The following is a 25554-nucleotide window of genomic DNA, read 5'->3' as shown; positions in this document are numbered from 1 at the left end:
ACTAACATGAAGGAAAGGGCGACTTTAAATCAATAAAATGTTTATTTCAGGCTGATTACCTAAACAATATTAAGGCACATGTCTCTTTCAGGATGAAACTAGTTTCATGGCTGATTACTTGGATGAACTTGTGAACATAATTCCAACTAAATGTTGAGTATGAAAGAACATTTGATTTATAGCTGAGGTTTGTTGAGAAGTTCCTCCACATGTGGCTCTCTAATTGCTCGATGCATTTTCTGCACCACTATTGAGACCATGAGTCTTTCAGATGGCTTTTTTGACCCTGAAGAGAAAACATTACAGGCCAGACAGAATATCAAACGAGCGCTGTTGGAGACGATATAACGTGGACAGACTTTCCAGACGCTATTCCATTATAGAAGTTTACAATCCATGACATAACCTTTCATCAAAACTTTTCCTCCACGCTCACGCCGGTTCGACCTTATCTGTTTTGCCCACCAGCACTTACTCGGAAAATCTGTAATGCTTTAACAGTAAAGATATTGGATGTGACCTCTTCTTGATAAATCAATTTTGACACACGAGCAAAAAATAAAATAAATAAAGTGAGGAGTTATTGTAGAGGCCGAACTGCCCGACGGCAAAATTAATCTAACAAACAGCTCAGACCTGGCTCATAGTGAAGTGAAAACGTAAAGGAAAAGCCCCAGGACCTGAGTGAAAACGGTCAGAAAAATCATACAGCGTTGTTCCTTCTTATAAATGTTTTTAAAAAGTTCTTGCAGTCTAAAACTTTTAACCCTCAATTCAGCCACTTACCATATAGAAGCACTCTGTAGTTCTACAATTACTGACTGTAGTCCATCTGTTTCTCTACATGCTTTGTTATCCCCCTTTCCTGCTGTTCTTTAATGGTCAGGACCACCACAGGACCACCACAGAGCAGGTATTATTTAGGTGGTGGATCATTCTCAGCACTGCAGTGACACTGACATGGTGGTGGTGTGTTAGTGTGTGTTGTGCTGGTGTGAGTGGATCAGACACAGCGGCGCTGCTGGAGTTTTTAAATACCGTGTCCACTCACTGTCCACTCTATTAGACACTCCTACCTAGTTGGTCCACCTTGTAGATGTAAAGTCAGAGACGATCGCTCATCTATTGCTGCTGTTTGAGTCGGTCATCTTCTAGACCTTCATCAGTGGTCACAGGACGCTGCTCATGGGGCGTAGTTGGCTGGATATTTTTGGTTGGTGGACTGTTCTCAGTCCAGAAAAACTCCATCAGCGCTGCACAACACACACTAACACACCACCACCATGTCAGTGTCACTGCAGTGCTGAGAATGATCCACCACCTAAATAATACCTGCTCTGTGGTGGTCCTGTGGGGATCCTGACCACTGAAGAACAGCATGAAAGGGAGCTAACAAAGCATGTAGAGAAACAGATGGACTACAGTCAGTAATTGTGGAACTACAAAGTGCTTCTATATGGTAAGTGGAGCTGATAAAATGGACAGTGAGTGTAGAAACAAGGTGGTTTTAATGTTAAGGCTGATCGGTGTATTAACTCTTCAGATCCTTCATTCCTGTTCAGCTAAGTGCAGGTCTGTGTCATCATTCCTGACCGCCGGATTCTTTGCTGTTAATAATTGATTCCATGTAGGTAAAAGCTGTCCACCAGCATCTTCTCCATCAATGATTAATCTGCAGAGTGTATAACTTTGAGAAAGCATGTGTCATACTTTCAGGAGACCCATAATGAATTTATAACAAAGGAAGTGTGTGTGTGTGTGTGTGTGTGTTCCAACCATTCAAATATGAAAAGAATAGTGTAAAAATTAAAATCCCAAGACTGTAGTGTCATACGTGTCGGCCCGGAGTCTACTTACATTTACATTTTTGGCATTTAGCAGACACTGCTATCCAAAGCGCCTTACAGTACTGTGACAGTATATTGTCTAAGCTATTATAGGTTAAGAGCCTTGCTCAAGAGCCCAACAGTGGCAACAAGGCAGTGGTGAGGCTTGAACCAGCAACCTTTCGATTACTAGTCCGGTACCTTAACCACTAGGCTACAGTCCTATATTTTTAAAGTGCAAAATGAAATATATTTAAAGTAATACAAACTATTTTTCTGTATTGGAATACTATTTTATTTCCAATTCCATTTCTTTAATTTATAGCATCTTATATTATTTCCAAATTACAAAAATGATTAAAATGTCTATTTCTGTTGAAGCATCAGCAGAGAGCTGGACGTTCCTCAAATTCTCCGATCTCATACACACGACAAAATTCCGAATTTGAGACCGGACTGGTGCACAACACCTGTTTTACTTTCAGGCATTTAAAACTCGCCTCACTGCCGCACATTCTCACACGCTGGAACGATATGCAGGGCTGCGCCTAATTTATCGCATGAAAGGATGCGCCTTTGCCACGGCACGGCCTGAAATCATTCTCACTATGACTACAGGGTGCATTACCGGGACGATCTAGCAAAAGCATAACGCGAGACACACACGCGAGATATGCTGCGGCATTCTAATAGATGAAAGAATCAGCTGATCACTTGTAGGGTGCGACGGAATTTATGTGTATTCCTTAATTAAAGCCCGTTTCTTATAATTGGGGAGAGGCTGAACGACGGAGAGCGTAATGACTCCTCTATGCTGCTTTTTATTGGACATGCCATGGCAGAGCTTAATTAAGTGACTCTGGCTCTGGAACGTTCAAGCGAACCTGCCACTGAACTCCAGCTCCACTCACACTTAAAGATAAAACTGTGGGCAAACTGTCTCATTTTTTTTGTCTCCGTCATGACGATTAAACCATGAAACTGCAAATGGATAATAGGTTAACAGGCAACCCTGAATAAATCATTAAATAAATATAATTAAGTGTATGTCATGTTTAAAGTCTTGAGCACGCCCAGCCCTTAATATCAGACCAAAGTGGCAGGTTGGCAGACACAGGAGCTTCAGGCTTTTGATGCCTCTGTTGTGCACTGGGTGGCATGATTTGGGTCCACTTGTCCTCCTAAAGCAGCAGTCTTCAACTAAGGTCAGGACCCTACATGGCTCCCCATGAGTTGCCAACAAGGTAGTGAGACATACAAATCTACTAGTTGTATTTCCTCTTAAACTTGTGACATTTACGCAATGTGAAATACACCTGACGTGCCGTAGATGGCATGTCCATGGTGTTTGTTTGGGTGCAGGTGTGGCAAATCAAAACTCTTTCCTTTATTATCTAATAGACTAAATGCAATGCAGTGGCACCTATTTACATAAGTCCACGGTTAAATGTAACAGGGTCATTCCTACAATTCTGAATTACATTTTTTGGAGGAAATTTAATCATTTCGATTAATCAACTAATCAATAAAATAGTCTATAGATTAATCGATAGAAAAATAGTCGTTAGTGGCAGCCCTAGTTTATTTCAGGCTGACTACCTAAACAACATTAGGGCATGTTTATATTCTAATAATAATAATAGTCTCTTTCAGGATGAAAAGAAAACAATCACCACCTATCAAAAGAGGAAGCGTATTTTAAGACTGGTGTACCAGTACATTTCACAACACGTACAGTCTCTAAAGTCGTCCTTGTTCCTTGTATTTACGTCACTTTATTTTCTTTATAATGAATCTGTAGTTGTATTTGAATCCTTCCTGAAACAAAGGCACCCGTGTCTGAAAAGCTTGATTAAGGAAGTGCTAATAAATCAGAGTTTAAAGTTCACACCCGACGGCGCTAAGCGACTGGAGGGAAACAGTTTGACCCTGTTTCATTATCATTATGCGCTGTGATAAGCCGAAGCGGGACAGATAAACGACATCGACCCGTCGTTCCGTGCAGGACAGACCCCGGTGTTCCAGACTGCAGTGCTACCCTTGTACAATTCATCAGTCTAATAACGAGTCGCCGTCGAGCGTCCCTTTAATATTTCATCTTATATCGTGGTTATAATGACAGACTCGACCCACTACACTGAGTTACTCCACACTTCATTTTGTTTACGCTTTATTAAGAAACATTCGTTCAAAACAACCGACCGGTGTGAAGCTCAAAACTAAAATTACAGCCACCAGTCACGTCAGCTTTTGTCGTTTATCTCACAAAAACAAATCTACGTTGTCAGAGATGTCGGAGCTGCACCATAACAGGAAATTTATACCTGAACTTCCACAGTATTTTGTTTCTTACTCAGTTGAACTTCTGGTAAACTCTTGCCCACATTGTCACCGATCCGGCCTGGTCAGTTTCTAACCCGCATCAACACAAACTGAACAATGAACTCACTTAGGGCAGTGACAGCTCAGCAGTTAAGATACTGGACAAGTAACCCATTATCTCATTTTATTTATGCATTTTCTCCCAGTTTATCATAGTCAATTTGTCTTCCGCTGCTGGGGGATCCCCGATTGCAGTCGAGGTGGGTATATTGCTGCTCACGCCCCCTCTGACCCGCATGCAGCTCTTAGCGGAACCCTTTTTCACCCATGCATTCTGCGTACACAGCGTTTGAAGACCCCACCCACATAGTCTGGTCATCCCACCCTAGCAGAAACGTGTCTGCTGCAGGCACTGCCAATTATGCCCGCTAGAAGGCGCCCAGCTGACCGGTGGCAACGCCAAGTTTCGAACCGAGGAGTTCAGAATCTCGGCGCTGGTGTGCTAGCGGAATATCCCGCTGAGTCACCTGGGCGCCTAGTAACCCAGTATCACCAAGCTGCTACTGTTGGACCCCTGAGCAAGGCCCGTCACACTTAATTACTCAAATAAAGTTGCTTTAAATAAACGTGTCTGTTAAATACCATAAATGTAAATGGATTTATTTATTCATTCATTAATAGCTTGTGATCTGCTATGGGTTTAGGTCACGTTTAGGTTAAATTCACTCACATGTGACTTTTATGAACTAATATTGTTGGCTGTATAAATACTCAGTTTAAATAATAAAGCTTGATATATTTAGTCCCATGTGAGGGCAGTGATAGATCAGCAGTTAAGATACTGGACTAGTAAACTGGACCAGAAAATTGCTGGTTCAAATCCCATTATCACAGAGTTGCTACTATTGGACCCCTGAGCAAGGCCCTTCACACTCAGTTGCTCCAATTGTATTCAGTCATAATTAAAAAAGTCGCTTTGGATAAACGTGTCTGCTAAATACCACAAATATAAATGCTTTTAAATGCTTAGCTTCACTCACAAGTGACATTTATGAACTAATATTGTTGGCTGTATAAATACTCTATGCCTGTTTAGATAATATAATACAATTTAGTTATCAATATAGTATCAATAGTATCTAGTACACTGTACCATCTTTTACAAACACAATTAAAATAATGACATTATATTACACCTGTAATTACTACATTCTCTAGTACATATAAATATACTGTTGCTCATTTGTAGTTACTGTGTGTGTTTTTAAACATACCGTTCATGGCTGTATTCATAATCTACGACCTTCAGTTTACACTGCATTACTGTAGTTAAATGAAACCACTGAGCGCTGCTTTAATGACACTTTTTACCACAGTACCACTTGACAGCGGTGTGATCTAACTTCTAATAATACAGAGATGTGATACAGACTGAGGATGGATGATATGATGATACACATCTATCTGTGAAAAACTGAACATGTGTTTACATTTACATTCACATTTTCAGCACTTAGCAGACGCCTTTATTCAAAGCGACTTACAGTACCATGATGGTCACATTCTGAGAAATTGAGGGTTAAGGGCCTTGCTCAAGGGTCCAACAGCAGCAACCTGGCAGTGGTGGGGCTTGAATCAGTGGCCGTTTGATTACTAATCCAGTACATTGACTACTAGGCTACAACTGGCTAAATTTAGCAAATAGAAATGCATTAGAAATGTGACATATCAGTGTGACAGTGGTGTTTAAGGGTTTACATTAGACTGTATTACAGACATGCTATAAACTCTAACAACGCTGTTATTGACTGCACCAAAACCAATGACATAGGAAAATGAGATTTTAGTTTTATAGGTTTACATCTTGGGCGGCACAGTGGCACGGTGGGTAGCACTGTTGCCTCACAGCAAAAAGGTCCTGGGTTCGATTCCCAGGCGGGGTGGTCCGGGTCGTTTCTATGTGCATGTTCTCCCCGTGTCTGCTAGGGTTTCCTCCGGGAGCTCCGGCTTCCTCCCACAGTCCAAAAAATAACATGCAGTCAGGTTGATTGGAGATACTGAATTGCCCCGTAGGTGTGTGTGTGTGTGTGTGTGTCTGCCCTGCGATGGACCCAGACCTTGGGGATCGAACCCAGGATCCACTGTGCCGCCCCTACTTACTATAAATCCAGGATTCTATTTAAGTTCTTAAAGAAATCCCAAAGCTCTAAATCTAAGAGGGCTCTGAAGTTAATTTTCCTGGAATATTTTACTCCTATATATTTTAAATGTACGGAAATGTCTCGGATTACCATAACATGAAAGAAAGAGAAGATGCCAGAGGCTGAATCTAAAACTTTTTTTTCTTTTCTGGGGTACAAAGTGTCACTTATAGAATGAGAAGGCAGGTAGGCCTTCATGAGGAATTGTAATCTGCACATCAAAGCAACAGCCTCCGAACAGCAAATCCGGTTATCAGTGGCTTCCACGGCTGCTCAGAAAGCCTGTCCCACATCGAACGTCTGACTGAATTGATGTGCTCTGTGCTTTAGATGGATATTTGACAGGATTGGATTTAAAAGGTAGCAGAAGGTGGAGAAAATCTTTCGCCGCGATCTCTGACCTTTTCCGTTCTGACTGATTTAGATACTTAAACGAATATTAAACAGTAATAAAGGCGAATCGGGGGAACGACTGTGACGGTCATTAAATCTATGCAGTCTAGATATTATAAACCAGTGTGGCACTGAAAACGATGCACGCGCAGCCTTCAATTAGCCGTATTATCTTCCAGACGATCGATAAAATGGCCCATATGCTGGATGATTTATAAACCAATGCCAGTAAACAAACTTATAAATAAAGCTCCACCAACCAGATAATTGCTACTTAAAAGAGCCGGAGCACCAAACGTGCTGCATCCATGACAAGGCCAGGAAGTGCATCCTAAAGAAATATGTTGTGAACATAATTGGACAATCGATGCTCATCTGCTGACCTGGCCATCAACTCGGCGTCAATAATTGTACATTAGGAAAGAGTCTAGTCTGGAATATCAGAGGAAAAATCTAGTTCTGGCTCCTCACACACACACACACACACACACACACACGTCTTCAGGAGCGAGGTGAAATGACACTTCATTAAAGTACCAGAGTAAAAGCCTTTGCTGTCTGGGGGTGGTTGGAGGAGAACAGCACTGACAGGCTATTATTCATGTACAAACACATACATCAATGGAATTTAAAATGTAGTTATACAAAGTACAAAAAAAGCCTGATTGTTCAGAGTCAGTCAGTCAGAGTCAGAGAGGTTTTATTGTCATTTCAGCTACATACAAGTACATATTGAAACGAAACAGCGTTCCTCTAGGATCACGGTGTAACACGGTACAAAAAGTGCAAGACAATACAAAACAGTGCAAATACAACAATAATACAAAAAATCCTATAATAAATAACTACAAAAGATATTCCTTATTATCCCTAATCTAAACAAGTAATTAGAACACAGGACTAAAGACAAGTGTTAGTACATGATGGTGAATAGATGGTACAATGGTTCCTGAGGTAGTGACATGTACATTAGCAGCGTAAAATTGGCAATGCAGATAAGGTGCCTAAAAAGTAAATATGGTGCAAAATACAAGTAAGGTGCAGAAATTATTGTGCATTTCCAGGAGGTGTGCAAAAATGCAAGTAACATAGTCAAAAATACAAGTAACATAGTCAAAAATGCAAGTAACAGTCAATACAGTTCAGTGTGTGGCAGCAGAAAATGTCCGGAGGAAATTGTTACAGTACTGAGTTTAGGAGTCTGATTGCTTGAGGGATAAAACTGTTACACAGTCTGGTTGTGTTAGTCCGGATGCTGCGGTATCGTCTCCCAGACGGGAGCAGAGTAAAAAGTCCATGTGATGGATGCGTTGGATCGTCCACAATGCTGAGAGCTTTGCGGATGCAGCGGGTGTTAAAAATGTCCGTGAGAGATGGAAGAGCGACCCCGATGATCTTTTCAGCTGTCCTCACTACTCGCTGGAGAGTCTTACGGTCCGACGCAGTACAATTTCCGAACCAGACAGTGATGCAGCCGCTCAGGATGCTCTCGATTGTTCCTCTGTAGAACGTGGTGAGAATGGGGGGTGGCAGATGAGCTTTCCTCAGTCTTCTCAAAAAGTAGAGACGCTGCTGGGCTTTCTTGGTGATGGAACTGGTGTTAAGGGTCCAGGTGAGATTCTCCTCCAGATGAACACCGAGAAATTTGGTGCTCTTGACGATCTCAACAGATGAGCCGTCGATGTGCAGTGGGGAGTGGTCCCTTAGTGTCTTTCTAAAGTCAATGACCATCTCTTTGGTTTTATCCACATTCAGAGACAGGTTGTTGACTTGGCACCAGTCCGTTAGATGTTGTACCTCCTCTCTGTACGCTGACTCATCGTTGTTGCTGATGAGTCCCACCACAGTTGTGTCGTCTGCAAACTTAACGATGGAATTCGTGCTGTGCATCGCTGTACAGTCGTGCGTAAGCAGAGTAAACAGCAGTGGACTGAGCACACAGCCTTGGGGAGCGCCGGTGCTCAGTGTGGTGGTGCTGGAGGTGGTCTTACCGATCCGGACGGACTGAGGTCTCTCAGTCAAGAAGTCCAGGATCCAGTTGCAGAGAGAGGTGTTCAGGCCCAGCGTGCTCAGCTTTCCAATTAGATGCTGAGGAATGATGGTGTTGAATGCTGAGCTAAAGTCTATAAACAGCATCCTGACGTAAGTGTTCTTTCTGTCCAGGTGTGTAGAAGCCAGGTGAAGTGTAGTGGATATGGCGTCGTCCGTTGAGCGGTTAGGACGGTACGCAAACTGCAGTGGGTCCATGGTGGGAGGCAGTAGTGTCTTAATATGCCTCATGACTAGTTTCTCGAAGCACTTCGTGATGATAGGCGTGAGTGCTACGGGACGATAGTCATTGAAGCATGACACAGATGACTTCTTTGGCACGGGTACGATGGTGGTCGTCTTGAGGCACGTTGGAACGATGGCGCTGCTCAGGGAGATGTTGAAGATGTCAGTGAATACATCTGCCAGCTGGTCTGCACATCCTTTGAGCACTCGGCCAGGAATGTTGTCTGGTCCAGAAGCCTTCCGTGGGTTGACTCTGTGCAGAGTTCTCCTCACGTCCGCTGTGGAGAGACGAAGCACCTGGTCGTCACAAGGTGGGATCGTCTTCCTCGCCAACATGTTGTTCTGCGCCTCGAACCGAGCGTAGAAGTCATTCAGCGCATCTGGAAGGGAGGCATCACTGTCACAGACGGGTGGAGTCGTCCTGTAGTTGGTGATGGCCTGGATGCCCTGCCACAAGCGCCGTGTGTCACCGCTGTTCTGGAAGTGGCTGTGGATGTTCTGGCCGTGTGCGCGCTTTGCTTCTCGGATCGCCCGGGACAGTCTGGCTCTCGCTGTTCTCAGAGCCGGCTGGTCACCTGCTTTAAAAGCGGAGTCTCGGGCCCTCAGCAGTGCACGCACCTCTGGAGTCATCCACGGCTTCTGGTTGGGTCTGGAAGTGATGGTTCTAGTGGTAGTGACGTCCTCAATGCATTTGCTGATGTAGCAGGTCACTGAAGTCGTGTACTCCTCTAGATCAGTGTAATCGCCGTATGTTGCAGCCTCCCTAAACATGTCCCAGTCAGTGCACTCAAAACAGTCCTGAAGAGCAGAGATGGATCCTTCTGGCCAGGTTTTCACCTGTTTCTGTACAGGTCTGGAGCGCCTGACGAGTGCTCTGTATGCTGGAATTAGCATTACAGAGATGTGGTCTGAGTATCCGAGGTGGGGGCGGGGCTCCGCCCGGTACGCACCGGCAATGTTAGTGTAAACATTATCCAGCGTGTTCGCTCCTCTCGTAGCAAAGTCCACATGCCGATGGAATTTAGGGAGAACAGACTTGAGATTTGCATGATTAAAATCCCCAGCGATAATAAACAGTCCGTCTGGATGAATGGTCTGTAGTTCGCTGATGGCTCTGTAGAGTTCGCTTAATGCTTCCTTCGCGTTCGCGCTGGGTGGGAGATACACCGCGACAATAAGCACACTGGTGAATTCCCGTGGTAAATAAAAAGGTCTGCATCTAACAATAGCAAATTCCACCATCGGAGAACAGTACGCCACAACAAGCACAGAGTCCTTGCACCATTCGGTGTTAATGTAAACACAAACGCCTCCTCCTCGTGTTTTACCGGACTGAGCTGCATTTCTATCGGCGCGATACGATGCTAGCCCGTCTAGCTGAATGGCACTGTCTGGAATGTTGTCGCTAAGCCATGTTTCAGTGAAAATTAAAACACAACAGTCTCTGTACTCACATTGGGTAGTTCGCTGAAGTCTGATACAGTCCAGTTTATTCTCCAGAGAGCATGCATTTGCGAGGAATAACGATGGTAGAGCCGGCCGGCTTGGGTTAGCTTTTAGCCTAGCACGGACCCCGGCTCGCTTTCCACGCTTCTGCTTCCTCGAGCACCGCTTGCGGCGCCCCCTCCCCCGGTCACCTGCTTCAGGTAACTCCGAGGACTGCAGGCCTGGTTCGCGAAGTAGGCAGAGTTCATGCAGAGTACGCCGCAGATCATCTTGGAGGTTGGTTTCTGATTGTTTTCTCAATTGTAGCAGTGTATGGCGGTTGTAAACTGAGTCAAAAGTGGTTTCCATACGTTTATAAACAAAACTGTCCTAAACAAAACTTACAAACTTTTCTGCAAAACAACAAAAAACACCGTTTTTCGAGAGAGTTAGAGAGAGTCTGATGTGCTTTTATGTCCCCAATACTACAAATAAATTGAGCCTAGATTACTTATTATTTATCTTGCTTGGGTGGTGCAGCGGTGTAAAACACTAGCCAATCAATACAACATCCGGGTGCTATCAGGTGGCTGGTACACAGACATGATTGACTATGACCGCATTGAGGTTCTACACCCATTTCTTTTTTACAGATAGATTGGCTGATCCACAATGGATTGGTGCCACCATACAACTTTAGACCATTAAATATACTGAAGTGACACTGGAAGGGGTTTTGGGGAGGTCAAGGAAACCAAAAAGCTGAAAAACACCCAAATGGACATTGGAAAAAATGCCAATTCCTCTAAGACAGTGGTGTTAGGAAGGGGTTTGGGTCACGACCCTTGGGTGAGTAACAAGCCCAAAAAAATGGGTCGCACTGTTCTTGAGCTAATCTGAAGGCCACATGAAGTTTGGAGGTCTGTAGCGATTGACTCTGCAGAAAGTTGGCGACCTCTGCGCACTATGCTCCTCAGCATCCGCTGACCCCGCTCTGTCATTTTACGTGGCCTAACACTTCATGGCTGAGTTGCTGTCATTCCCAATCACTTCCACTTTGTTATAATACCACTGACAGTCGACTGTGGAATATTTAGTAGCGAGGAAATTACACGACTGGACTTGTTGCACAGGTGGCATCCTATCACGGTACCACGCTGGAATTCACTGAGCTCCTAAGAGTGACCCATTCTTTCACTAATATTTGTAGAAGCAGTCTGCATGCCTAGGTGCTTGGTTGTATACACCTGTGGTCATGGAAGTGATTGGAACACCTGAATTCAATTATTTGGATGGGTGAGTAAATACTTTTGGCAATATAGTGTATATTATATATATATACTGTATATATACTGTATTTGTTTATGCATTTTCTCCCCTTTTAGCGCGTCCAACTGCCTTATTGCGTCACGCTTCCTCTCCACTAATGCCCATCCCCGCTCTGATTGAGGAGAATGAAGCTAACCCACGCCCCCTCCGACACGTGGGCAGCAGACGTATGCATCTTGTCACCTACACTTTGACGAGTGCAATGCGGATCAGCACTGTGTACGGAGAGACACACCCTGACAGCACTCTTTTCCCGTCTCTGTGCAGGCACCATCAATCAGCCAGCAGAGGTCGTAATTGTATCAGTTATGAGAGAGTCCCTATCCGGTTTTTAATATCCCACCCCTATCTGAACGACAGGCCAATCGTTGTTCATGTGGTTTCTCAGCCCAGCCGGCAGGCAGAGCGGAGACTCGATACGATGTATTCAAGATCCCAGCTCTGGTGTTCGGCGTGTGTTCTACCGCTGCGCCACCTGAGCGGCCTTATAATATATAATTTAAAGAAGTTAAAGAACAAAAGACAATTAAACTGAAATAATTTGTATGCTAATTACATAATCATGACAGGCTTAATAAGTGTAAATTAAGTTCACATATAATCAGTGTTAGCTAAAATATCAGGTGATTATGTAATAATTGTGAGACGTAGCAAGACAAATTAACACCGTTATATTCCCAAACATTTTATTTTTTACAAACAAGCAGACACCATGTTCAAACCAGAACCCCTCAAAGTACCAAATGTTCCTCAGACACAAACACTAAGTGCTAATCTACCGACTTCAGCCAAACAGCCGAACAGAGCGTCCCGAAGAACAATGTGTCGATCCCCGCTTCATTCATGACCATCCACTTCCACACTAATGTGTTTATACAGTACAAGCGACGAGCGAATTGACAAGAGCCGCCTGAAAAACCCCAATTACGGCTCCTTACATACGGCTCCTTCATCCACGAGGTAAAATGACACTTCATTAAAGACCCAAAGTGAAAGCCGTGGCTGTCTGGCCGTGATTAGAGGCGCGCAGCATCTCCTGACAGGCTCCATGACACTCCTGGTGAATTCTCTCCTGCGTTAATTATATTACACAGGCTCAAATGTATCTCATTTATCCCTCACTTCTTCACCAAGCGCACGCCTGGTGGCAGCTGACTGGCATGTGTAAGGGTGAGAATGACTACAGGATTTTTTTGGTACTTTTTTTTTACTGGCTGAAGTGAAGATTTCTCCTGATGGCTATTGATTTTTGGGTCGTCCGCCTCGACAGCTAAGCCTCCGTGTTTTTACGACTCGACAGCCGACAGGTTGGTCCCCAAGGAACTTTGGTGGCGAGCCAAATGATCCTAGACGTTTATATTTTCTTTATAAGGTTTTATAAGGTTATGGATTTCACCGTGCCACCGAGAGGCTCTGCGAGACGCCAGGCTTCCAGGGCGGGCATTTTCTATTCCAGGCTTATCAGGGAGCTGCCACCCGCAACTCCTGTCTTGCATGATTACCCATCCAGCATGGATAACTACATTACACACAGCAATATGTGGCCCTGCGGTGCATCTGCTGACTGCTGGAAGAAACGTTCACCCATTCAGGAGCGCTCGCTGTTATCTGTCTGACTGCAATCTGAGGATGAGATCTGGTGGATCTCTTTCACAACAATATATTAATACAGTGGAACCTCGATTTTACGGATTTCACGGACAAAATCTGGAAAATCGAATGTCTGATCTGATTGTTTAAAACTCCCATGAGAAGCGTACCAAGACCAGTCGTTCTGTAGTCGTCCACTAGCCAGCGCACATCTCTCTGTTTACATGAGTGATAGGCTTTGTTTTGTCAAGAGGCTCACTTAGTTCTCGCCTCTTTCTCAGTAAATTATGCTTCATGTTTGCAAGTTCCAGTGCTTAGTTATGCACCAGTGCTGCTCCAGTGACCACCAGCAGAGCTTCAGCCTCAGATTAACAGAAACTCTGAGTCCCCACTATACGATCACGGCAAAAACCACACAAGGTAAGTGAAATTTCTCCCCAGTAGTACAGTACACCAGTTTTAACGATTATTTACAGGTTTTACATTACATATTTACATATATATTTACGTTGTTCATTTAACTGTGCATGTTTAGCACTTTAGTGGACCTTGGTGCTGTGTTTTCATATATTTTTGCACCCCTTGGAAAAAAACCTTGCTGTTTAAGATTTTACTTCGCCCTTTTAAGCTGTCAAGGTTCCTCTGTATAAGGAAGCTAAAGATACTAGTCACTAGATACTAGAGTCACTGTTTACCTCCAGAACAGGTTTAGACCTTCTTAGAATGCTGCCATACAAGTCCAGAACGGTCTGTAGTGGGACGTTAAACCAGTTTTTAGACAGACATAATACAGATCTTTAAAAGATAAGGGAGATGAAGATCGGCTTCTCAGAACGTGCTCCAAAACTTGAAACGAGTGACGAGTGCTTGACTATGCGTGGTGTTAAAGACAAGAACATTATGGCAGTATGTGTGGAGTCCTTAAGATCCTAAAAATACTGAATCGAGGCCAGAATCTTAGAAGGGATTTATTACTTTTATTATTATTATTATTATTATTGCTTAGAGCTGTCGGCAAACTGAGACATCGTTCAGCTTTACTGATGAAAACTGTGCCATGACTGGTTTCTGTACACCAATAAATCTTTTATCCACTGATGTAACCACAGTTTGAGGCCTATCTAATAGTCCTTTCTAGATCTCAGCTAGTTGTCCCATGTTGCAAAACATCTATAACATGGTTTAGCTGCTGAATGAGCTCAGTGAGTGAGTTTCTTCTTGTGTTGGCTGGCAAAGGGGGCACGGAGGGTAATGCTGCCAATGTTTGGGGCTTTCGCAGTTACTTTGTTTCTGTTATTTTGTCCACATTATTAATTTGTTAGTGTTTTTATAGAACCTGGGTCCTGTTTCATTCTTGCAGATGTGTGGCTTTACCTCACGCTTTACACTGTAGTGGTAGCTCAGCGGTTAAAGTACTAGTACCATTACTAGTAACTGAAAGGTCCCTGGTTTAAGCCGTACTACAACCAGGTTGTCACTGTTGGGTCCTTAAGCAAGGCGCTTAACCCTCAATTGTTTGGATTGTACACGGTCACCATTGTAAGTCACTTTAAATAAAAGTGTCTGGTAAAGGCTGTAAATGTAAACAGACCAAAACTGACCTACGTTAAATCAAGCCGTTAATTAACAATCAAGCTAATGCACCTCACACATGCGTCTACCGTTTTTATCACTGTCGTATACTTAATGCAGGTCAGCTCATTTTGATCGAGTGCTTTTTCTAAAAAAAAACAACACACTTTCAAATCAGTGAAACAGACAATGGATCGACTTCACGAGCTAAATCAGCGGCGTGGGGAGCAGCCTAATCCAACCCACCCTCCACAAGACCAAAGGTCACCCCTGAGACTTGGGTTAATCCATTAGCAGATGAAAGAGGGACAAGATTGAGACAGCTTGACAATCTGTGTGATGGTTTTGGAGAAGGGAGACGCCTCGTCTGTCCGACGTAGAGGAGCTGAGGGTACTGAGGGTGCTGAGGTCTGCAGCTGACGCATGAATAAGTTATGCAATAATGGATGGACTTACTTAGTGAACGCATGTGGTTCACTTCAAGATTACTTCAACCAGGAATATCTAGGATTATTTCATTCCTTGAAATTGGGTCTGTTTCTGTAATCAGATATTGCAGGCGCTGCAAAGCCCCAGAGCAGCGAGCGGTTCTCCCTCAGTAGTTCTATCCTCACGCTACAAGAAAATGAATATGCAAATCACAATTAAAGAGCTTTTTCAATGTATATTTCCCTCTGTAATTTCTCACTGGACCTGACAGTAATCTGAGGCGGTTTGTACTGTACCTGTCAATACGGTGTGATAAATGATTCAGCGCTCATATTATGCAAATGAACACTTGTTCAAGTCAACAGGGAATTTTTGCTGACCGTTTTCTCCATCAGAAATGGAATTTCTGTGTGAGCGTTTTTTCACTCTATGCAATTTTCTGACTGGTGAAGGGGCGGTCATTTGGGGTTTATTGACATCCCCTCATTTCAGGAAACAGCCGGCCACGAAACACGGTCTGTGTGTAGACCACCTCCTTGTTTCTACACTCACTGTCCATTTTATCAGCTCCACTTACCATATAGAAGCACTTTGTAGTTCTACAATTACTGACTGTAGTCCATCTTTTTCTCTGCATATTTTTTTTAGCTTGTTTTTACCCTGTTCTTCAATGGTCAGGACCCCCACAGGACCACCACAGAGCAGGTATTATTTGGGTGGTGGATCATTCTCAGCACTGCAGTGACACTGACATGGTGGTGGTGTGTTAGTGTGTGTTGTGCTGGTATGAGTGGATCAGACACAGCAGCACTGCTGGAGTTTTTAAACACGGTGTCCACTCACTGTCCACTCTATTAGACACTCCTACCTAGTTGGTCCACCATGTAGATGTAAAGTCAGAGACGATCGCTCATCTATTGCTGCTGTTTGAGTCGGTCATCTTCAAGACCTTCATCAGTGGTCACAGGACGCTGCCCACGGGGCGCTGTTGGCTGGATATTTTTTGGTTGGTGGACTGTTCTCAGTCCAGCAGGGACAGTGAGGTGTTTAAAAACTCCAGCAGCGCTGCTGTATCTGATCCACTCATACCAGCACAACACACACTAACACACCACCACCATGTCAGTGTCACTGCAGTGCTGAGAATGATCCACCACCCAAATAATACCTGCTCTGTGGTGGTCCTGTGGGGGTCCTGACCATTGAAGAACAGGGTAAAAGCAGGTTAAAAAGGTATGTAGCGAAACTGATGGACTACAGTCAGTAATTGTAGAACTACAAAGTGCTCCTATATGGTAAGTGGATATAATGTTATGGCTGATCAGTGTATATATACACACATGACAGATAAATGCATTCTATTCTGTTCATTCTAATATAAGATAAGATAAGTTAGCCTTGTATTATCAGACAGGAGAAAATTTGCAACATTCCAGCAGCTTTCAAGAATATGAAGATATAAAAGTGTTTACACGTATTAAAAAAATAGAAATGTCTTTAAGAAAGTTGAACAAATACTGCACTGTTTTATAAATGCATTGCATCCCACCACAGGGACCTAAAATCAGCACTTAAACTCAAACAGAACTCAATTTCAAATGATATTCCATTAAAATAATTCACTTTCTTTTTTTGTTTCAATATAATTGACATTTAGAGTTGAAAAGCTCTAAGGCTGAACGTTACATGAGTCACATGACAAAAATAGTCTCAATGCTGAAAATCGAAAGGCAGCTCACCTAAACCTGACCAATGCTAGATAAACCCTGAGTTCAATAGAGGAATTAAAAAAAAACAATGATCCTTTGTTGAACTATAAAACTTTCAGTCCGTGAGTCAACATCATTTAAATACAATGGACAAAAATTTGGCTCAGAATCTCGCACCCTTCCATCCACGATGCTAAAATTAGCTTGAAACCATGACTCATAATCGTCGTCGCTAAGCATTGTCTTTAAAAAAAAACAAAAAAAACACTGGAAGACGTCACGCAAACAGCACTCCCAGTTAACATGCAGATTAGTCATGCTGTTTACAATTGAGCAAATTAAAGCGAGGCCCGAAGACGAGATAGGCAGCGCCCGACAGCTTTTTAATCCGCGCGCCGGTGACGAGAGGGCTCCGGCTTCTGTGTAAGAGAATTTAATTGAATGTTCAAGCTCCTGGCTTTGAACGCCGGCACTCTTAGTGGCACTCTTAATCCTGCTGTGCTCCGACCAAAAATAATGTCTGCCTGCGTCGAGGAGATCGATCTTCTCTTTCTGACAGCACTTCTAAAACACTGGCCTTTAAACAAATGGAAGCTGGGAAAGGCAAGGACACGGAGGTGAAACCTGGGGCCAATGGGAGATAGCGGCCTTTTAAGAGTGGGTCCTTGACATCGTAGATAAAACAGGAATTATAAGTTCTAATTTCTAACAGAATGAGGTTATGACTGAGCGGGTTCTTTGCATAACTAGCGAGCATTAAAAGCACTGAAGCAAAAACATCGAATTCTTTTAATTTGCCTCGAAGAGTAAAGAGCAAGTTTAAGATTTATGGTCCTTACCTACTTGTCATAAAGATGATGAAAGGCTATTTAACGATCTTCAGAGTCATATTTTTAAAACAGTTGCTGGTATTTTGTCACTTTAAGACTCTTAACTGAGGAGTATTACCATGTGACACCCAACGACTGGCTGATTTTTTTTTTTTTATGATGTTTAGAGCAAATGAAGTGTGAAATGATGCATTGGAAACAGAAACAGGCCATTAGTGCACCATACTGACACAAACAGTACATTAAAATAAATTCTATTCTTATAAATGACAAGGCAAATAAGACAGCATATGTGTTTTATTGTATGATTTGTCTCTGGAGTTCATAATCGGAGGCTTTTCACGCCTGTCAATAAATAATGATGAATGATTCATGCAGACGCAGGACAGCCAGGCTTTCTGCTGAGAGATCCATACCAGCGCAGGAAAACTAATGGACTTTTTTCCTCCTAAATGCACACTCACATCGCACGTCTATTTTTTACCCCCGCTGCACTTTCAATTCCTTTTTGGTGTGAATATTTATGCCTTCAGCGGTCAAATGCCATTCGGAGTGACATCAATATCCTTTTTGCGTAGATAAAAAAGGGAACCGAAACAATGACACTTCATTCACTTACGTCTCAAAAAAATCGAGAAAGAACCCACTGACTGGGATAAATGTATTTAATACCATGTTTTACGAAATAAAAACAACCAAAGATAAACAAATATTTAGTTTAAAGGTACCAAACGTCATGAAAAATGTAGAAACTTGATGAAAGGCTTGATGAAAAATGGACCAGCCCCAAGCTACCTTCGTGGTCCAATCAAACCCCGCTCTGTACCACGCAACCTCCGAGCCACCAGTCTCGCTCGACTTGAGCCTCCATCCAGGACTAAAGGAAGACAAGCATCAAGGCTCTTCTCTGTTCTAGCGCCCAAGTGGTGGAATGAACTTCCTCTGTCTGTCCGAACATCTGAGTCTCTTGCTGTCTTTAAAAAGTGATTAAAAACCCACCTCTTTACTAAGCACTTAAGCTGACTTGTACTTATTTACTAACATCTTGTTCCATCCTTTTCCATTTCCAAAAAAAAAAAAAAAAAAAAAAAAAAAAACACTTCTAACAGGTTTTTGCAGATTTGTGTTCTTCGACTGTTGTTTACATAAACTTGAGAAATGAAATGTTCACTTTGGAAGCACTTCTGTAAGTCGCTCTGGATAAGAGCGTCTGCTAAATGCTGAAAATGTAAATGAAAATGTAAAATGTAGACTAAAACATTTCTAACCGCTAACAAGACAAAAGAACAGACCTTTAGACAAGAAAAGCAGATTTATAATCAGACCAGGTTTGTCTTTCACAGTCTGGTTGCTTATCAGATAAGATTTAAGCATGTTTGGGATGTAAGAGTGCACCAGACACCACCCAAATTCCCCCAAATCATCCATCCATATCACCAAAAGAGCAGCAAATGTCTCCTTCACAAACAGAGCAGCTTATATTCCGGCATCAAAATTAATCCTAATCAAGCAGTTCTGGGACTACCACAGGTAACACTCCAGGGTTAGGAGTAAACGTCTTCCTATTATCATTCAACTGATTTATTTGCCCTTTATTTTCATAATCCACCTCATCTTTCTCAGGGTTGTTTGGGTCTGAAGCTGCCCGGAAACACGGTAGAAACATGTCCAGTTCAGACTGACCGCTGGGAGATGGAAGAAATCCATCCATGAAATGCTCAGAGGAAACCCACCGAGACAAAAGAAAACAAGAGGAAAACCAAACCCCACAGTCAGTGACCAGAGGCTAGGATTGAACTCAAGTCCTCGGGAAGCTTAATGCAGTGAAGCAATCACTCCCCCAGATGCACAAGTAGTCCACGTTTTATCCAAGTGATGCATTATTTAGATAGATCTCTCTTACATGGGTCTTACAATGCTCTTACAACCTGAACCTCCCTACTTATGTGTTCATGAATCACTTGCATTGAAATGCTTGCTGGTAAAATAGATTACATTAAAATATTAAGTACAGTATAATGCGCTGGTGCTCTGGTGGGGCAGTGGTAATGTACACTAGCCCACTACTCATGACATCTGGGGGTCAAGGGTTCAATTATTAGTGGTGCTATGGACATGAATGGCTAATGTCTGGAGGAAAGGGGGTCAAAACAGTCTAGACATTGGGAGGGCATTTGTCAGTGCGCTCTCAGTGCAGGTCCCAAGCCCAGATAGATGGTAAATTAAGGGCATCCGAGGTAAAACTGTGCTAAGTCTGATATGTGATGAAGAAGAAACAATGAAGTATCAGCTATCAAGCATGCTCATTTTATGTGATTAACGGTTCAGTACATTTTGTTAACGTGGTAATAACATACAGTGATGCTAATTTAGTCCATATCACCCACCAGGAGCAGCATAGTGGTGCAGAGGTGCAGTTTGAGCAGACTTAGGGTCGATCCTTGTCTGTAAAGAGTTCTACATATTTGGCAAGTACCCCTCACTTTCCTCTCACCTCCCATTAACACACAGTAGGAAAATTGGCTGCTCTAAATTGGCCATAAAGTGAATGTGTGAGTGTGTGGCCCTGAGATGGATTGGTGCCCAGTACAGGGTAAAATTAGTCTTTATAAATAGATGATCCACATTAATGACAGGCTCGGATCTGAGTCTAGGTAAAGAGAGACCTTTCAAACTGTGTGCATAACCGCTAACCATAGCTAGTGCTGGGCGATATGACGGTGCATTCGGTATACCGTCTTTGATTCCTCATACCATATGGATACCGTAGCACAGTTAATACAACATCTGTTAATTTAAATAGGCCGCAGATCATATGATATTGTTCATCGCTAAAAGCGCTATGAAGCGCCGTGCAGATTAGATACAGCTCACGAGTTAGCCGGGTAGCGTTAGCATGACAGTATTAACAGATGAGAGAGGGTTCCTCGATATGGTGGAAAAAATAAACAAAAACAGATGGAGGATGAAGAGAGGAAGACCGGTTTGTCAAGCGCAGTAACAATCCACATATGCAAGGACACGATTCCTCTACAGACAGTCGAGAGAGAAGCTTTCAGAGCAATAATTCAAACACTGGATTCCAGGTACGTCTTAAAGGGCAAAAATACTTCAGGTCAGTCGCTATTCCAACGTCATAAGCGAACTGGATATATAGATATATAAAGTCGTCCACTTTCTACAACAGACCTGTGGTCAACCTGTACAGTGGCGTTTGCAACGTTTACTTTTTAACGTTTACTTTTTTACTTGTTAATGGGAGAGCTAAGGGCATACCGTCACACCATATGGATACCCTAGCACAGTTAATAAACAAAAAATAAACAAAAACAGATGGAGGATGAAGAGAGGAAGACCAAATATGCACCGGAGGAACCTGTCGACAGTGTAGAACAGACTAAAATACTTTATATTTGTGTTTGTCAAGCACAGTAACAATCCACATACAGTGTATCACAAAAGTGAGTACACCCCTCACATTTCTGCAGATATTTAAGTATATCTTTTCATGGGACAACACTGACAAAATGACACTTTGACACAATGAAAAGTAGTCTGTGTGCAGCTTATATAACAGTGTAAATTTATTCTTCCCTCAAAATAACTCAATATACAGCCATTAATGTCTAAACCACCGGCAACAAAAGTGAGTACACCCCTTAGTGAAAGTTGCTGAAGTGTCAATATTTTGTGTGGCCACCATTATTTCCCAGAACTGCCTTAACTCTCCTGGGCATGGAGTTTACCAGAGCTTCACAGGTTGCCACTGGAATGCTTTTCCACTCCTCCATGATGACATCACGGAGCTGGCGGATATTCGAGACTTTGCGCTCCTCCACCTTCCGCTTGAGGATGCCCCAAAGATGTTCTATTGGGTTTAGGTCTGGAGACATGCTTGGCCAGTCCATCACCTTTACCCTCAGCCTCTTCAATAAAGCAGTGGTCGTCTTAGAGGTGTGTTTGGGGTCATTATCATGCTGGAACACTGCCCTGCGACCCAGATTCCGGAGGGAGGGGATCATGCTCTGCTTCAGTATTTCACAGTACATATTGGAGTTCATGTGTCCCTCAATGAAATGTAACTCCCCAACACCTGCTGCACTCATGCAGCCCCAGACCATGGCATTCCCACCACCATGCTTGACTGTAGGCATGACACACTTATCTTTGTACTCCTCACCTGATTGCCGCCACACATGCTTGAGACCATCTGAACCAAACAAATTAATCTTGGTCTCATCAGACCATAGGACATGGTTCCAGTAATCCATGTCCTTTGTTGACATGTCTTCAGCAAACTGTTTGAGGGCTTTCTTGTGTAGAGACTTCAGAAGAGGCTTCCTTCTGGGGTGACAGCCATGCAGACCAATTTGATGTAGTGTGCGGCGTATGGTCTGAGCACTGACAGGCTGACCCCCCACCTTTTCAATCTCTGCAGCAATGCTGACAGCACTCCTGCGCCTATCTTTCAAAGACAGCAGTTGGATGTGACGCTGAGCACGTGCACTCAGCTTCTTTGGACGACCAACGCGAGGTCTGTTCTGAGTGGACCCTGCTCTTTTAAAACGCTGGATGATCTTGGCCACTGTGCTGCAGCTCAGTTTCAGGGTGTTGGCAATCTTCTTGAAGCCTTGGCCATCTTCATGTAGCGCAACAATTCGTCTTTTAAGATCCTCAGAGAGTTCTTTGCCATGAGGTGCCATGTTGGAACTTTCAGTGACCAGTATGAGAGAGTGTGAGAGCTGTACTACTAAATTGAACACACCTGCTCCCTATGCACACCTGAGACCTAGTAACACTAACAAATCACATGACATTTTGGAGGGAAAATGACAAGCAGTGCTCAATTTGGACATTTAGGGGTGTAGTCTCTTAGGGGTGTACTCACTTTTGTTGCCGGTGGTTTAGACATTAATGGCTGTATATTGAGTTATTTTGAGGGAAGAATAAATTTACACTGTTATATAAGCTGCACACAGACTACTTTTCATTGTGTCAAAGTGTCATTTTGTCAGTGTTGTCCCATGAAAAGATATACTTAAATATCTGCAGAAATGTGAGGGGTGTACTCACTTCTGTGATACACTGTATACAAGGAAACGATTCCTCTATAGACCGTCGAGATAGAAGCTTTCAGAGCAATAATTCAAACACTAGATTCCAGATACGTCTTAAGGGGCATAAATACTTTAGGTCAGTCCCTATTTTAATGTTATTACTGGATATATAGATATATACTGGATATATAAAGTCGTCCACTTTTCTACAACAGACCTGTGGTCAAGTTGTACAGTGGCATTGTATTTGTTGAAGGGAGAGCTAAGGGTAATTGTACAATACTTAAAAATTAAATAAACAATAAAAACCGTATTTATTGCAACAGTTTCACGTGTACTGATGCCATCATGTATTGGGTCATTTTGTGGGAAGCAAAGCTTATAGTCCTCAAAACCTTGATTATATACATGGTGAAATAAAAATGCTTTATATTCTATGTACTATGACAGTAGAATCAGCCACAGACATATAAAAAGTCCCAGTCATACGAAAAACCCCATACTGGATATACCGTGAAACTGTCAGAAGCTTAAAAAATACCATGATACACATTTTCGGTCATAATGCCCAGCCCTAGTGTAACTACGTCCATACAGCCAGTGCATACTGGTCTTTATTTTACATTTGACTGGTTACCAGTGTGAGGTGTTTGTACTCAACACTGATACGTCACTGTAACCCTGAAGCTAAACCAAACAATCAAACCACAATTCGACTCTCTGGCTCATTCACACGCTGAACTCCACCCCTGCGAGCTGGTGACAGAGAACCGAGAACCGAAAGTAAAATTCGGAGCCTGGGGAAACACCGCAAAGTCACCTGACGCGCCTCGATTAATCGTCACACGCGTAAAAAAGTCCCCAAACATTACACAGCATTAGATCACAATACAGCATGCACAACAGAAACCCACAACACATGATCCACACTCAGAGGTTTCTCTGAGCATACGTGTCTAATAGCTTCACATACTGAGTACATGATTGATTGATTGATTGATTACTGTGTTGATCCCTGAAGGGAAATTGCGGTGTTACAGGAGCAATTCACAATTATCACAATCATCACACCGACACGACAATATAGTACAAGGAATAAGAATAAGAATAGAATAGAATATAAGACATCTGACACAAAACAAAAACTAAGGAGGGGTAAGCTTAAAAGGTGCAGTTATAGACATTATGTGTGCAATTTAAACCGGTTTATTGTCTTTCGTGGGTACTATAAGCTCTGCATACTATCCATGGTCAGAATTACGGGGGGGGGGGGGGGGGGGCGGGGGGTGTCTGACCCTCCTAATATACACTTGGACCCCCACACTTCAGGGGGTCGTTAGTTACACTAACATATAAAGCTGACCCCCAATTGTCACTGTATAACTCGCACTCTGACTTTATGATTAAATCCCATATAAAACACTATATGATGCAGATATATATGGACAATCTATAATAACATAACATGTTTGTTTATGGCTCATTCTTAGTGCGCCAATATGGGAAGTACCGAGGTGTTTGAGATCAGCCCCGAAAAAAAACCCTTCAAATTTACCTTCAGGGATTTTCAGCCTATGCGTTCATAGATTACATTACTACATTACTACATTACTATATATATATATATATATATATATATATATATATATATATATATATATATATATATATATATATATATATATATATATATAGATTACATTACTACATTACTTATATATATATATATATATATATATATAAATATATATATATATATATATATATATATATAGATTACATTACTACATTACTACATTACTTATAGATATATAGATATATATAGATTACATTACTACATGAATGTTCCTGTCTCTTTCAACCACTGGAATTTTAATATAATTTCAATATGCCCTAATTCACAAAACGAGATAAGAACCTGGAGAACTCCCAGTATGTACGATCAAGAACACTTGTTGATATATTTTTATATAAACTAATAAACAAAAATACACACATTCCATTACAGAGATTCCTTAAAACTGGGGTAAATCTATTCTTTTCAAGTCAAAACGCGTATTGTAAACATGACCCAGCCTACCTGTGGGAATAATCGCAGCAGTGAGGAAGGCACCGAGCAGAACGCCGAGTGAACCCATCCTTCCAAACCCCGGTGCAGCGTTCACAATCACCTGCTCTGTACAGCCCGATGTCCGAGAGTGTGAAATAACAAACCGAAAGTAGTTGTCGCGATGCGAGAAGCTTCTCGTGTTTTCCAGTGTACAGGTCACTTCAGGTTGTTTTAGGACTCAGTAATATGATCAGTACGCGATACACACACACACACACTCCGCGCAGGTGAAGTGTATTATGAGAGCGCCTTACAGCGGACTGCACTTTAGAGCGAGGATTGAAGCGTTGGCTCCGCCCACTTTCACTCCCACCGCCCCGCCCACATAATTCATTTTTATTCTATTTTTGTAAATTTTATTCAAAATATTAACATTATTTCTAATAAACATTAAGATTTGTTTTTATTTCTTTTATTTACTTATAATCATACAAATTTGTAATATTTGTTTCATCTGTATGATTGGAACACAAGCATCTAAGGGTCC

General features: G+C 42.5%; 1 protein-coding gene across 3 annotated transcripts in view; it reads right to left on the bottom strand.

The window, feature by feature from the left end:
• alcama (activated leukocyte cell adhesion molecule a) overlaps nucleotides 1-25281 on the bottom strand; it is a 103464-nt gene extending 78183 nt beyond the window's left edge. For all 3 annotated transcript variants that reach the window (XM_063014270.1, XM_063014271.1, XM_063014272.1), the window contains exon 1: nucleotides 25038-25281. In XM_063014270.1, the coding sequence (XP_062870340.1) occupies nucleotides 25038-25095 (58 nt within the window). In that variant the 5' untranslated portion in view covers nucleotides 25096-25281. The remainder of the gene's footprint in view (nucleotides 1-25037) is intronic.
• Between the last annotated feature and the right edge of the window lie 273 nt (nucleotides 25282-25554).

This window comes from Trichomycterus rosablanca, chromosome 18 (genome assembly GCF_030014385.1).
Source record: "Trichomycterus rosablanca isolate fTriRos1 chromosome 18, fTriRos1.hap1, whole genome shotgun sequence".
Taxonomy (NCBI): domain Eukaryota; kingdom Metazoa; phylum Chordata; class Actinopteri; order Siluriformes; family Trichomycteridae; genus Trichomycterus; species Trichomycterus rosablanca.
Note: the sequence above shows the minus strand (reverse complement) of the source record. Positions and strands in the feature narration are given on the sequence as shown.